At 37.2% G+C, this 13,221-nt stretch overlaps 1 protein-coding gene across 2 annotated transcripts in view; it reads right to left on the reverse strand.

Annotated features, from left to right (window-relative positions):
- Nucleotides 1-13,221, reverse strand: part of MAPRE2 (microtubule associated protein RP/EB family member 2) — a 167,377-nt gene that overhangs the window by 135,525 nt on the left and 18,631 nt on the right. For both annotated transcript variants that reach the window (XM_074383625.1, XM_074383624.1), the window contains exon 2: nucleotides 5,293-5,354. Coding sequence is in view for 1 of the 2 variants with exons in the window: in XM_074383624.1 (XP_074239725.1) it covers nucleotides 5,293-5,354 (62 nt within the window). In the remaining variant the exon portion in view is untranslated. The remainder of the gene's footprint in view (nucleotides 1-5,292; nucleotides 5,355-13,221) is intronic.

Raw genomic sequence — 13,221 nt, forward strand, 5'->3', positions numbered from 1 at the left:
TTTCTTTGTCTAATCATCTACCTCTCTATATTTATTTGATATATTACTTTAAGGCAAAACACAGAGAAAATGAGTGAATTCTTAAGTCTTACCAACACGTTCACAGAACATGTAAGATAAGCTACTGAAGAAAAGGAGTAAAAGAAACCATGAAGAAAATCCTCTAAACCTCTATACTTCAGCTTAGTTAAGTAAAATTCAGAAATGAGAACGTTAAGCTCTACACCACAGTTTATAAATGTACCCTCATTCTATCATTTAATTCTCAGAAGTCTTATAAGGCAAACTGATTAATAAAAAGAATCCCATGAAGAACCTGTAGCTCTAGGAGGGAAGGGGAAAGAAAATCAGTATTTCATTATTTGCTGAGTGTCCATGATGTAACCAACAAGTATATTACCTCTAATTATTCTCACAACAAACAAGATATATTATCATGTCTCTACTTTGAAGATGAGAGGGAAGCTTAGTGAGATCAAGCTGTTTGTCCAGCTCATAAGGTGGTGTGCAGTGGTATGATCATGGCTCACTATAGCCTTATAGCCTTGAACTCTTGGGTTCAAGGGATCTGCCTGCCTTAGCCTCCTGAATAGCTGCAACTACAGACATGTGCCACCACACTGACTATTTACTTTTATTTTTTGCAGCTATAAGGTCTCTCTATATTTCTCAGGCTGGTCTTGAACCCCTGGCTTCAAGTGATCCTCCAGAGTCAGCCTGCAAAAGTGTTGGGATTACAGGCATGACCTACCATGCCTGGTTTAAATTAAAATTTTAATTAAAAATCATAAATTAAAAAATTTGTACTGTGGTATGAGATAGGTAAAATTTATCTTATTGCTTTTATATATACTAGGGTTAATCTAGGTTAATTTGGTCCTAATTCGAATTTAGGTTAATCTAGTCCTGATTCTTCCTACCTCTATGGTACAGATAAGGCAGGGACAAATTAAAGCAGTGACCACAGCCAAGAAGAATCAGAAGTGAAGGTTCTGGTGCTATGGTAATGCCACTGCCTAATTCTAGAAAAGTCATTCAAACTTTCCTCACTCAAGAATATTCATCTGTAAAATGAGAGATTGGATTAGATTATCAATGAGGTTTCTTCCAGCTGTTTTAAAGAGAAAACACGAACGAAATCTACAATTCTTGGTAATTTGCTTCCATCATCATCTGGTGAGGGCCAGGTTGTAGGTCTCCCCAATCCCAGGCCTAGCCTCTGTGCATTCTCAGTAAATGTACTCACTGTGGGGGACTGTCAATGCAGGCCAACTTTAATTGGAATGTTGGTCAGTACAAGTGCAATTACAAGAACCTTCAAACTTCCAGAAGCAGACCTCCTACAGATTCTGACACAGTAACTTATGATCAAGGCTGTCTTTCAAAAGGGAAGCCATGAAAAGTTTTGTTCTAGAGGAAACCTGTGTTCATCCCTAATCCTGGGTATCCTCTGCCAGACAAGCTAGCCTGGTTATCACCTTTATAATATATTTTTTTAAAGATTCTCTACTCCGCTCTAAGAGCTCTGCCTTGGTCACCGCTATATCCCTAGCTTTTACCATGAAACTTGGCACAGAGTTAGTGATCAATACATGTTTATGTAATAAATGGCCAATCTCACCATCCCTGAGTATTCCAAACCAACTGACCTTCATGGCTCAGCTCAGATGTCATCTCTACCTCTCCCTCCCCAAACTCCCATTATATTGTAACTGTGTTTCTCCTATGGTGCATCTCATTTTCTATATTACCATCATTTACATTACCCACGAAAGTCAAATGCTTTGAGATAGAAGCTATCTCTTGTTCTTCATTGAAAAATTACAATACCTAGCTGATAGTGGGCACAAAATAAATGTAGAATAAGCACATCATTCATATATATACATATATATATGTATATATATGAGCACATCAGTCATATATATGTGAATATATATGTATATTCACATATATATATATATATACTCACACACATATACCCCAAAACACTCAGCACAGTGTTTTACAGTTCGCAGTCATTCAGTAAATACTATTAAGTTAAATGCTCTCAGAAAATGTTGTGGTGAAACTAGTATCCTAAAACTACAAATGTTTGTAAATTATTCCAAATCTTTGGGGAAAATATAGTAAACTAGATTAAAAGTCATAAAAATGGTCTATCTTTGACAAATAACCCCACTTCTGGGGTTTTGACCTTAGAAAATAGATCAATAGACACAAACTAAACCAATAAGATCTATAGAAAAATTTAGCATAGCATTTCTTTTATATTGAAAAATGGGAAGATAGTAAGAAATAAAATATATACTTTGGCATGCTGACATAACATTATATTGCTATTGTAATGATAGTTCTGATGACCCATGAAAGTAAAAGATGCTGTGACTCATGCTAAGTAAAATACAAAGTTCACACTCATTATGATATGCATTGTGGAATAATAGAAATGCCTGTGAGAAGACCAAATGAGCAAAAATAGGAAAACAGTTATTTTAGGATGGTATTGTTATGAGTGACTTTTACCCAGGATTTTCTTTAAATGTATGTTACTTTTCATTAATATAATAAAAAATTGGTATAGTCAACATAAACTTTTCCTTAATGTGACTGACTGATTATATTTCTCAAAGACAACTGTTTAGTGAGGTTCAAAGCATAAAATTAAATTACCTACTAATGAGCTATTGCCTCAGTATTTGACTCTAGAACTCAGGTGACATCTCAATTATATGTCATGAGGTATAAAGTACAAGCATGTTATGTGTGGTACAGAAACAGATTTGGATGAGAAACAAGAAGTGACACCCAGTAAAGGAATCTCAGGAACCACTTAATAGCAGATAGGATTACTCACTCAAGGAAAAGATCAATACAGCTTTTACTTGGAGATTGGATTCAGAACCTTCCTTGCCCCATAAGAAGCCATTCATGCTCAAGTCCCACTGAACTATCCCTGGGTTTCACATAACATGAATACTGTATTTTCAGTTCACATTTGATTGCGGATGTGGAATCCATGGATATGGAAGTTTGACTGCATTTATTGAAAAAAAATTCATTTAAAAGTAAGTCCTTGTGGTTCAAACCCATGTTGTTCAAGGGTCAACTGTACTAGTTTCTGAAAGAGCTAAATAAAGGATGGTGCAACCCAGAAGGGATCTAGAGAGAAGGGAGAGGGACTAATGATGGTTATCTCCTTGGTTCTCTGCCATCTCCTACCACCTTAACCCGTCTCTGTTATCTAACAGGGATGTGCAAATGACGGCCCACAGGCCAAGTGTAGTCCACTGCCTGTTTTTGTAAATAGCTTTACTGAACACAGCCAAGCCCATTTCTTTATGCATGATCTTTGGCTGTTTCACACTGCAATGAGTTGAACAGTTGTGACTGAAACTTGTATGGCCAGCAAGGCAAAAAATATTTACACTTTGACTCTTCAAAGACACATTTGTCCCATACCCCTCTATACAAGGAGATTTATAAAGCAACACCTTATTTAGGTAATGGGCCATCTTTTCTGTTATTTTTTCTTCAAATACCCCAGCCTGGAAGATAGGATGATCATATAATTTATCATCTAAAATGAAATATTTTGAGGGTGAAAGGGGGTCCTAACTATAATCCAAGACAACAGAATTGAACCAGGACTGTCCCAGACAGACCTGACATATAGACCATCTACTAGAAGGGCTAACGGTACAGATCAGTTTTCAAAGGGCACTCATGAACTGCTGCTATAGACAAAGAAAGCTTAGGTGGCTTCTCTTTCTGGTTCTTCTTGTTTCTAATGCCCCCAGATACTGTTCCATTGACCCCTGTCCCTATTCTGCTTTAGAGCCTGCTCTGGCCCCCAAATATTCCAGCTGTTGGGACACCATGCAGGGTACCATATCTCCACTTTTTTTTTTTTTTCACTCTGTCACCCAAGCTGGAGTGTAGTGGTAAGATCTTGGCTCACTGCAACCTCTGCCTCCTGGGTTCAAGTGATTCTTGTGCCTCAGCCACCTGAATAGCTGGGATTACAGGCATGTGCCACAAATCCCAGCTAATTTTTGTATTTTTAGTAGAGACAGGGTTTTGTCATGTTGGCCAGGGTGGTCTTGAACTCCTGACCTCAGGGGATCTGCCCACCTCAGTCTACAAAAGTTCTCCATATTTCCACATTCACTAGAGCAACAGGGGAAAACATCTGTTCATCCACATTAAATAAACTAATTATTTCAAGTCAATACAATAAATTTTATACCTGCAAATTTTAATATCAAGACAAATTCTTAGAATGCTATTCCTCTTTAGAAGAATTTCAGTTTCTCTTCTTGAATATTTAAAAAATGACCACCAGTCACAGCATTTATTACAATGAGACCCTAAAATAAATATGGTATATTATTCATTGATTTGATCTTTTAACATTCACCATTACTGTTTGGAGAATTACTATTTAAGAATGAGGTTTCTAATTTTATCACTGCAGAATTTTTTTAAAAAAGAAGAAAACACATACGCCTCCACACAGTTTTTAAGTAACAATGTTTGATGCTGTGGAGAAATAGGTGTAAAATAAAAGACATTTAGAGCACCTTTGTTAAAACATAGGCTATTATCCCACACTGTGAGTCTGTTCTGTGTGAACAATAGCTCGTAGCTCTGAGACCTCTCTGAATGGCTTTCCAAATATTGCCATCTGGTGGAATTTTTGTTAGTTGTTCCTTTGTTCTAAGGGCTCCTGGAGGTGACTGGTGAAGGCATTATTTAGAGAGACTTAGAGTATGAGTTGGAAATAACTGAAGATCAAAATGATTGTGTCTCAAAGACAAATCCCAAACTAAAAAAATGAGGCTTTCTAGGTTCCTCATCTCTGTCACAAGCACGCTCACACGCTCTCACTCTCTCTTTCTGTCCTCAAAGCCAACAGTGGCTTTCTGGATTCTTAATAGCAAATAAAAATAATTTATTCATAAATAGCAATGTCATTAATTCATTTTGACCATATCTTGATATTCTACCGTCCCCACCTATCATGAATAAGATTTTCAAAATTAAACTTTAATTAATTGGTTTGACCATTTTTAGAGGAATTTCTAATAGTAGTTAATTAGCCCATAGTACACTTGAGAAATGGAATATAGTTCGAAAAATAGTGTTTTAAAATGGTGTATTTACTCAAATATTGGCTTTAGTTGTATACTGGAATTTTGAAAATAAATTTGTTACAATGACAATATTACTACTCACTTTAAATTAATTTTTAAGCAAAGAGTCATGCAACATAGTTTATATAAACCTTACCTTGAGCATCCAGGCTTTCTCCCTGGCTGTTGAAATGAACTGTTCCTCTGGGAAACAGGACCCTTGGATAGTAAAAATGGAAGGAAAAAAGAAGAGAGTGCAAGCATTTAATATGATGAAAATATGGTAGCAAAGAGTTATAATTTAGTTTACTGGGTATGGCCAGCAATAGGAAAAAATTAAAGAAAAGATACATGCCAAATATCCAAAAGTCAATCAATCTTACCATATGAAAGTGATTAAGTCAGCCAGACAATAGAATTATACTCTCAATCTATATTATTAGATCAATTCTTATATTAACAGTTTATAAAAATTAATATAATTTCTGTCCTATGAAAGTAATTTTTCTTTTGTTTTTCCCATGCTCTGATAGTCTGATGTGATGGGAATCATGTAGGCAGATAACCCCAAGAAGCAGTGCCTCTAGTGGGGTATCAAATACCAACATCAATTAAAGTATTGAATTCCCCAAACTTATTCAGATTTTATATCTAGTATCAACATTGGCTTATTCTAGTCGAAAAGATAATTTCAACAGGATAAGCATTACAAAACAACTTTAAAATGCATATGCCAATAAGCAGTAATTTACTTTCTTTATATGAATTAGCTATTTATTTTCAAAACATGTTTTGACTAAATGAGAAAATAAGACAATAAATGGATGAGGAACAAATCCAATTCTGGAGGTTAAGAAATGCATGAGCGTTGAGCTTGCTTTGAGAGTCCAGTGTTTAGGGGATGAATGGTTATGGAGGAGGTTGCTATGGTTCAACTGGATGCTACTATAAATGACCCGACATTCATATGCATGCGAGCCTTAACTCTCTTCCTCACTTTCCACCTAAGCCTTACATTGCTCTTCTGTGTTTTCTATGACCATTTCAGAAATGACTTTGGTGTTTATTTAGCTTAAAATCAATTGTATGAAAATCTCTGTGACAGATCCAACATTATGTGATTATTCCCAGACATAGTTCTGGAGATGCTGCTGGTAGAATTTTTTTTTTTTAATTAAAAGGGAGGAGGTAGGCATTTTATAGTTTTTCTCTAAGCGGAAAAGGAGATGGTTAAAAAAAAAAAGGCAAAGAACAAAATGGCAAGTGTCAAGAGAATAAAAGTAAAGGTGACAGCTGAATTGTTATACTACTCAGTGAAGGATCTCAAAGTAATAAACAAACTTGGGCTTGTTTAAAAATCAGAAAACCTGACATGAACAGTGTACATGAATAGTCTCAAGAACTCAATTTAGGTATATTGACTACAATCTAAATTTTTCCTTCAGGTACATTAAGTAGAATTTCTTTACATATTTTGCAGCAGAATTTAATTTTATGAGTACTTTATATCTTTCCATTTAATGATATTTGATAAACCTAAAATTCAGATGTTAACAATATTGGTTCCCATCCACATCAGTTTCTATTTCTAAGTCCTTTAATTTTCCAGAAATTTTAACTGAATCAGAATAAAATGTTCATTTATCTACTTTATTTAACAGCACCCAGTAGCTGTGCAAACCACTGGCCACCAAGGTATGAAGCAGGAACATAAGGTTTCTAGTTTATCTATAAAGCAGATAAGTAGCCATTAGAAAATTCAGAATTGTCTGTATACAGTTGGCCTTTTTCTGTTTTCTGACAACTGTCCAGTGCTAATTTTCCAGCAGCTGCAATGGATCAGTTTGGAGAAGAATGACATTATTTATTGAACACCCTATACACCAGTCATTTCGCATATTTTATCTAATTTAATCCTCAAAACCATCTTATTATAAGTGAAGAAACTGAGGCTTAGAGTAGTGGGGCAATTTGCCCAATGTCATGCAGCTAGAAAGGGATAGATTTTAATTGAGTCTGGCAGACCAGTATCTATCTCTTTTCTCTTTGACACTAAAATACCTTAATAGCAGTCATTTGACATAGATCAGAAATATCTGGAGAGCTTTCGCTCCACCATCGTAAGTCCAGGACCTAGCATATGGTAGGTGCTCAAGAAGGCCCTGCCTTGTTTCCCACACAGCCTTTGATAGTGGGGATAGGAGTGAGGCAAAGTTTTCTCCTGTTGTGTTTGGCAGAAGTAGAGCTGTTATTGTCTGCAAGTCTCACACTTTACATAAAAACAAACTCAAAATGGAACGTGGCATAATGTAAAATGTAAGTCTACAAAATTTTTACAAAATAAAAAAAAAAATAGGAGAAAATCTTCGGGATCAGGGCTGGCAAAGCATTCTTAACCTTGACATCAAAAACACAATCTGTAAGAGGAAAAATTGGCAAATTTTACTTTGACAAAATTAAAACATTTTGCCCATGTGAAGCAGATATAAATACAAGATATAAACTGGGAGAAAATATTTGCAAGCCAAATATCTGACAAAGAACTAATGTCTAACAAGGAACTCTCAAAATGCAACCAAATAAACCAACTAAGTTGAAAAATGGGAAAAATATATGAACAGACATTTAACTGAAGAGGATACTGATATATAGGACAGATAATATGAAATCATATACAACATTATTAGCCTATAGGTAAAAGAAAATTAAAACTACAATAAGACATCACAACATACCTATCAGAATGGCTAAAAGAAAAATAGTGACAACACCAAATGTTGGCAAGGGTTCGAAGAAACTAGATCACTCATATATTGCTTGTGAGAATGTAAAGTGGTAGAGCTACTGTGGAAAACAGTTTTGTAGTTTTAAAAGCTAAACATGCAACTACCATATCACCCAGCAATTGCTCATTTTGGCATTTACTCTAGAGAAATGAAAACTTGTTTATAGCAGCTTTATATATAGTAGGCCAAAACTGGAAACCACCCAGATATCCTTCAACAGGTTAATGGTTAAACAAACTGTGCTACATCCAAACTTCAGAATACTACCCAGCAATAAAAAGTAACCAACTATTGAGAGAAAGACACGGCCTGAATGAGTCTCCAGAGAATTAGTCTGAGTGAAAAAAGAAAGTCCCCAAAAGTTATATACTGCATAAATCCATTTATCTAACATTTTTCAAATGGGAAAACTACAGAAATGGAGCACAGATTAGTGGTTGCCAGGGGTTAAGGAGAGGGTGATCATAAAAGACAACACACGTATTTTTGTGGTGATGGAAATGTTCTGAACCTTGATTGTATCAACATCAATACCCTGGTTATGATATTGTGCTGTAAGTTTGCAAGATGCTACCATGGCAGATTGGTTAAAGAATATACGGGATCTCTCTGTATTATTTCTTACAACTACATTGTAATGTACAATTATCTAAAAATAAATTTTAAAAAATCAGGTGATTGGACAGGAACTAGGATTGAGCAAGATACCTCAGTGTTATTTTCTTACCTTTTCAAAGAAAAGCAAAAGCCCCAAAGCAGTGGGCATGATGGAACAGGACTTTGCTCCACTTCCCACAGATCCAAGAAACAAAGTAACTCACTCACTCACTTCGCGTTAAGAAACCACTGCCAATGTTCTGCTATCCAATCTTGCCTATGTTGGAATTTCTTTGCTGTTATTTCCCTTTCTCCCTCATTTACCTTCTCAATCTGTCAAAATTCACTATACATATATTCAAAACCAGAAATGAGTTTGAAGTAGCAGCATAATACATCATGTACATCAAGCATCCTTTGTATCCCTCCCCTACCTTTTTTTTAGATGGAGTCTTGCTCTTTCACTCAGACTGGAGTGCAGTGGCTCCTTCACTCAGACTGGAGTGCAGTGGCTCCATCTCTGCTCACTGCAACCTCCAACCCCTAGGTTCAAGTGATTCTCATGCTTCAACCTCCTGAGTAGCTGAGATTACAGGCATGTGTCACCATAACTAATTTTTGTATTTTTTAGTAGTGATGGCGTTTCACCATGTTGGCCAGGGAACTCCCAGCCTCAAGTGAGGACCCCTGTCTCAGCCTCCCAAAGTGCTGGGATTACAGGTATGAGCCATGGCACCTGGCTGATACATCCTGTATTTTCTTAATGGATCTCTCATACCCTTAAGTTCATACTATCTAGGAATTTTCAAAATTTTCCAAAATGTCTACATCTTATTTGCATAGAAATGGAATATTTATCATTTATTTTTACAGATGGGGTCTTTGCAATGATGCCCAAGCTGGAGTACAAGAGTCTACTCACAGGCACAATCATAAGGTACTGCACTCTTGACCTTCTGGGCTCAAGCGATCCAACTGCCTCCACATCTTAAGTCACTGGGACTATAGGAAGTCACTGGGACTACAGGTACATGTATGGAGTGGAATTTTATCCTATGTGGTACTATTTTATGAATGACAATGCAAGTGTTCTATATTTAAAACTGGAGCACACACTAAGAACAGACCTTTAATTGCCAACACATAGAAAGGAATTTGCATAGACCCCTTCGTGTTTGCAAAGATCATATTGACTTTTATTCTTTAGCCATTTTGAGCACTAGGGCAACTCCTCAGAAATGAACAGCCATAAGCCAGCTGCTTCCTCTGGCTTATGGCTCTGCTTATTTGTTGGCTTTGTTTTTATTGAAAAGAGCAAATATCTTTGTTAGGATAAGAGTCATGACTCTTTAACAAAGCACATTCTCTGTTTCTACAAAGGTCCATTTTCCCCATCCTCTAGAAATTTGAATTCCTCTTTCTTTGACAAACAAATCCAGAATTCCAGCATCCCATGTCTAAGGCATAGCAGCAGAACCTCTATCCCAGCTAAGGAGTCCCCCGATCCTCTGGCAAAGACTGCTACTTTCATGTCTGCCCATAAAACCACAGGAACATAAAAGAGATATGAAAATCTTTTATATGTTGAATAAACAACATGTTTGTAAAATACTTCAAATTATGCCATGCCATTGAAAAAAGATTTTATTCTTTCTTCATTGCTATGTGCTTAGCCAATAAGGCTTCTGGTTAACACAAGGTTAAAGCATTCTCCTCACAAAGAGACAGCATTACCACCTCTCCAGCTATTCGCAGCTTTTCCAAGAAGAGAACACTACCGGGGCCTGAGTCCAAGTTTTCCTCTAAGGAGTTTACTAAGCTGTCTTTGGATCTCCAGAATAAGCTGTATCCTGAATTCCAAACTCCCCATGGCCATTTGAGATGTTGAATCTCTTCAGTGGTAGATCACATTCTTTAGTGTGGGAGGTCCATAGCTTTCTAGGAATAAAGCAGCTTGCAGCATTAGCAGAAGACATTAATCCTGAAGTGGAGCCTACTAGATATCAACCTTTCAGAGAGCTCTGCCTCCACCACACACTGCCTCAATTAGTGGTCTTGGGCTGGGCTCAGGGCCTTCTCTAGGGGCAGCAGAGGAGAGGCCCAGACCTCCTCCCCTCTCCTGTGCAACTCCCACAGGACAAGATTGCCAGGAAGCACAGAGCTGAGCACACATCAGGGAAACCAAAAACCAAATGAGCATATTTGGCAAAAAAAGGAGGTCAGATTACACTGAATCTTGGGTTAAGTTTGGTACAACTCATTCTTCTCCTTAAGAAAGACAGACTACCAAATGACCCATATTGTATATTTAAGGACTTTAAAAAAACTTATAGCTCACTGCTAAAGGGATTTTGGTGGTATAATAAGAATTGTAATGATAATCCCCAGAAAATACCTAAAATGATAGCTATAATAAAATAAAAATTCCGTTCTTTTCATAGAAATGTAGCCTAGCTAGCCCCTTCTTGGAATCATCGTTTATCCATCTGCCACTTTCCATGTGAATCAGAATTAAAATGTTTTTTAAGATTGCCCTTTCTATTTTAGAATAGAATATTTATAGTGCTCAATGTATAAAAGTAAAATTCTTTCAAAATATTACGTGAGACAAAACGACACGAGAAGTAACACATACATTATAGTTCTATAAAATGTTTTTTAGTTACATTATTTTCACTTATCCCTTTATCCTTTATCCATTTTTAATCAGATATCTTTGAAAATAGAGTCATGAGCATAGACTAGCTCCTCTCTTCATATGTGCAATTGATAATGAAATGTGGCAGAATGCATATTAAGAGGCAGAGTGCATGTTACATGGCAAAGTAGCACAAAGAGAGGTTCGATTTCAGGTTCAATTTAGTGTTCGGGTCAGAATGGAAACTAAAGCCCTGCTTTCTATTCTTGCTGTCTTTATAGTCTGGAATTCCTTTGATCATCCAAAGAAAAAACACAATAACATACTAAAGTGTTACATGTGACATCTAAGTAAGACTCTGACAGCAGCAAAAGGGCTAAAAGACCTGGGTATCAAGGGCTGCTGTGGCCTTTTGCACGGTATTGTGCTCTGTGGAAATCTTTCAAGTTTTAAAAAAATATTTTTGGCCAAGTCCATTAAAAATGCTGGTAAGTGGATGGAACTTGTAGAGACCTGCAGGAATGTTTATATAGCCTCTGTACATAAGTTTTCTATTTGAGCCAATGTGAAAACTCCAGGATGCTGATGTAACAACAAACAGCTCTGCCTTGGGGTCCCTGCCATGGGATCTGCAGTCTGCCTTATAAAGGAATCTACTTTTTTATTTTTTTTATTTTTTTTTATTTTTGTTTTTTAGATGGAGTCTTGCTGTGTTGCTCAGGCTGGAGTGCAGTGTTGCAATCTTGGCTCACTGCAACCTCCACCTCCCAGGTTCAAGCCATTCTCCTGCCTCAGCCTCCCAAGTAGCTGGGATTACAGGTGCACGCCACCACGCCTGGCTAATTTTTTTGTATTTTCAGTAGAGATGGGGTTTCATGATGCTGATCAGGCAGGTCTCAATCTCCTGAGCTCGTGATCCACCCAACTTGGCCTCTCAAAGTGCTGAGATTACAGGCATGAGCCACGGCACCTGGTCAGAATCTACTTTTAAAAGGTTTGGGGCACACATCAGTAACTAAATTCCTTGATAGAAAAAAAATTCATGCTTAATTCCACTCAACTGGGAAATATCCCGTTGAAGTTCTGGAACAGATGCCCCAGTTACACTGTTATTGATAAAACAGCTTCTGGGGAAATCAATATATTAATGGAAATAAATCCAGGTACAACTTGAAAATATTTCTTAAAGACTTTTCCTTCAGTAATTATACTTGTTTACAGCTCTAAGGTTTGTAAAATTATTTTATATATATCACATCACCCAGATCTTGAAAATGTTTTAATTTTTTGTTTGTTTGTTTGAGATGGAGTATTGCTCTTGTCGCCCAGCCTGGAGTGCAGTAGTGCAATCTCAGCTCACTGCAACCTCTGCTTTCTGGGTTCAAGCAATTCTCCTGCCTCAGCCTCCCGGATGGCTGGGATTAGAGGTGCCTGCCACCATGCTCAGCTAATTTTTGTAGTTTTAGTAGAGATGGGGTTTCACCATGTTGGCCAGGCTAGTCTCAAGCTCCTGACGTCAGAGGATCTGCCCCATTCAGCCTCCCAAAGTGCTGGGATTAAAGTCATGAGCCACTGCACCTGGCTGAAATTGTAATTCTTTTTTTTTTTTTTTTTTTTTTGAGATGGAATCTCACTCTGTTGCCAGGCTGGAGTGCAGTGGCACAATCTCTGCTCACTGCAACCTCCGCCTCCTGAGTTCAAGTGATTCTCCTGCTTTAGCCTCCCAATAGCTAGAATTATAGGCGCACACCACCATGCCCAGCTAATTTTTTGTATTTTTAGTAGAGACAGGGTTTCACCATGCTGGCCAGGCTGGTCTTGATCTCCTGACTTTGTGATCCACCTGTCTTGGCCTCCCAAAGTGCTGGGATTACAGGCATGAGCCACAGTGCCTGGCTGAAATTTGTTTCTTTTATTACTTTTTCTAGAGGTTCACTCTGCTTACTTTTTAGTTAGCTGCTTTTCTCTTGATGCTTTTTCCTGAAGAGCTCTCATTTGCTACCAAGTTGAAGAGTCAGAGCTCTAATTGGGCTTCTCAAACTTAAAAAAAAAAATCACATTCTTC

The sequence above is a fragment of the Saimiri boliviensis genome, chromosome 13, assembly GCF_048565385.1.
Source record: "Saimiri boliviensis isolate mSaiBol1 chromosome 13, mSaiBol1.pri, whole genome shotgun sequence".
NCBI classification, from domain to species: domain Eukaryota; kingdom Metazoa; phylum Chordata; class Mammalia; order Primates; family Cebidae; genus Saimiri; species Saimiri boliviensis.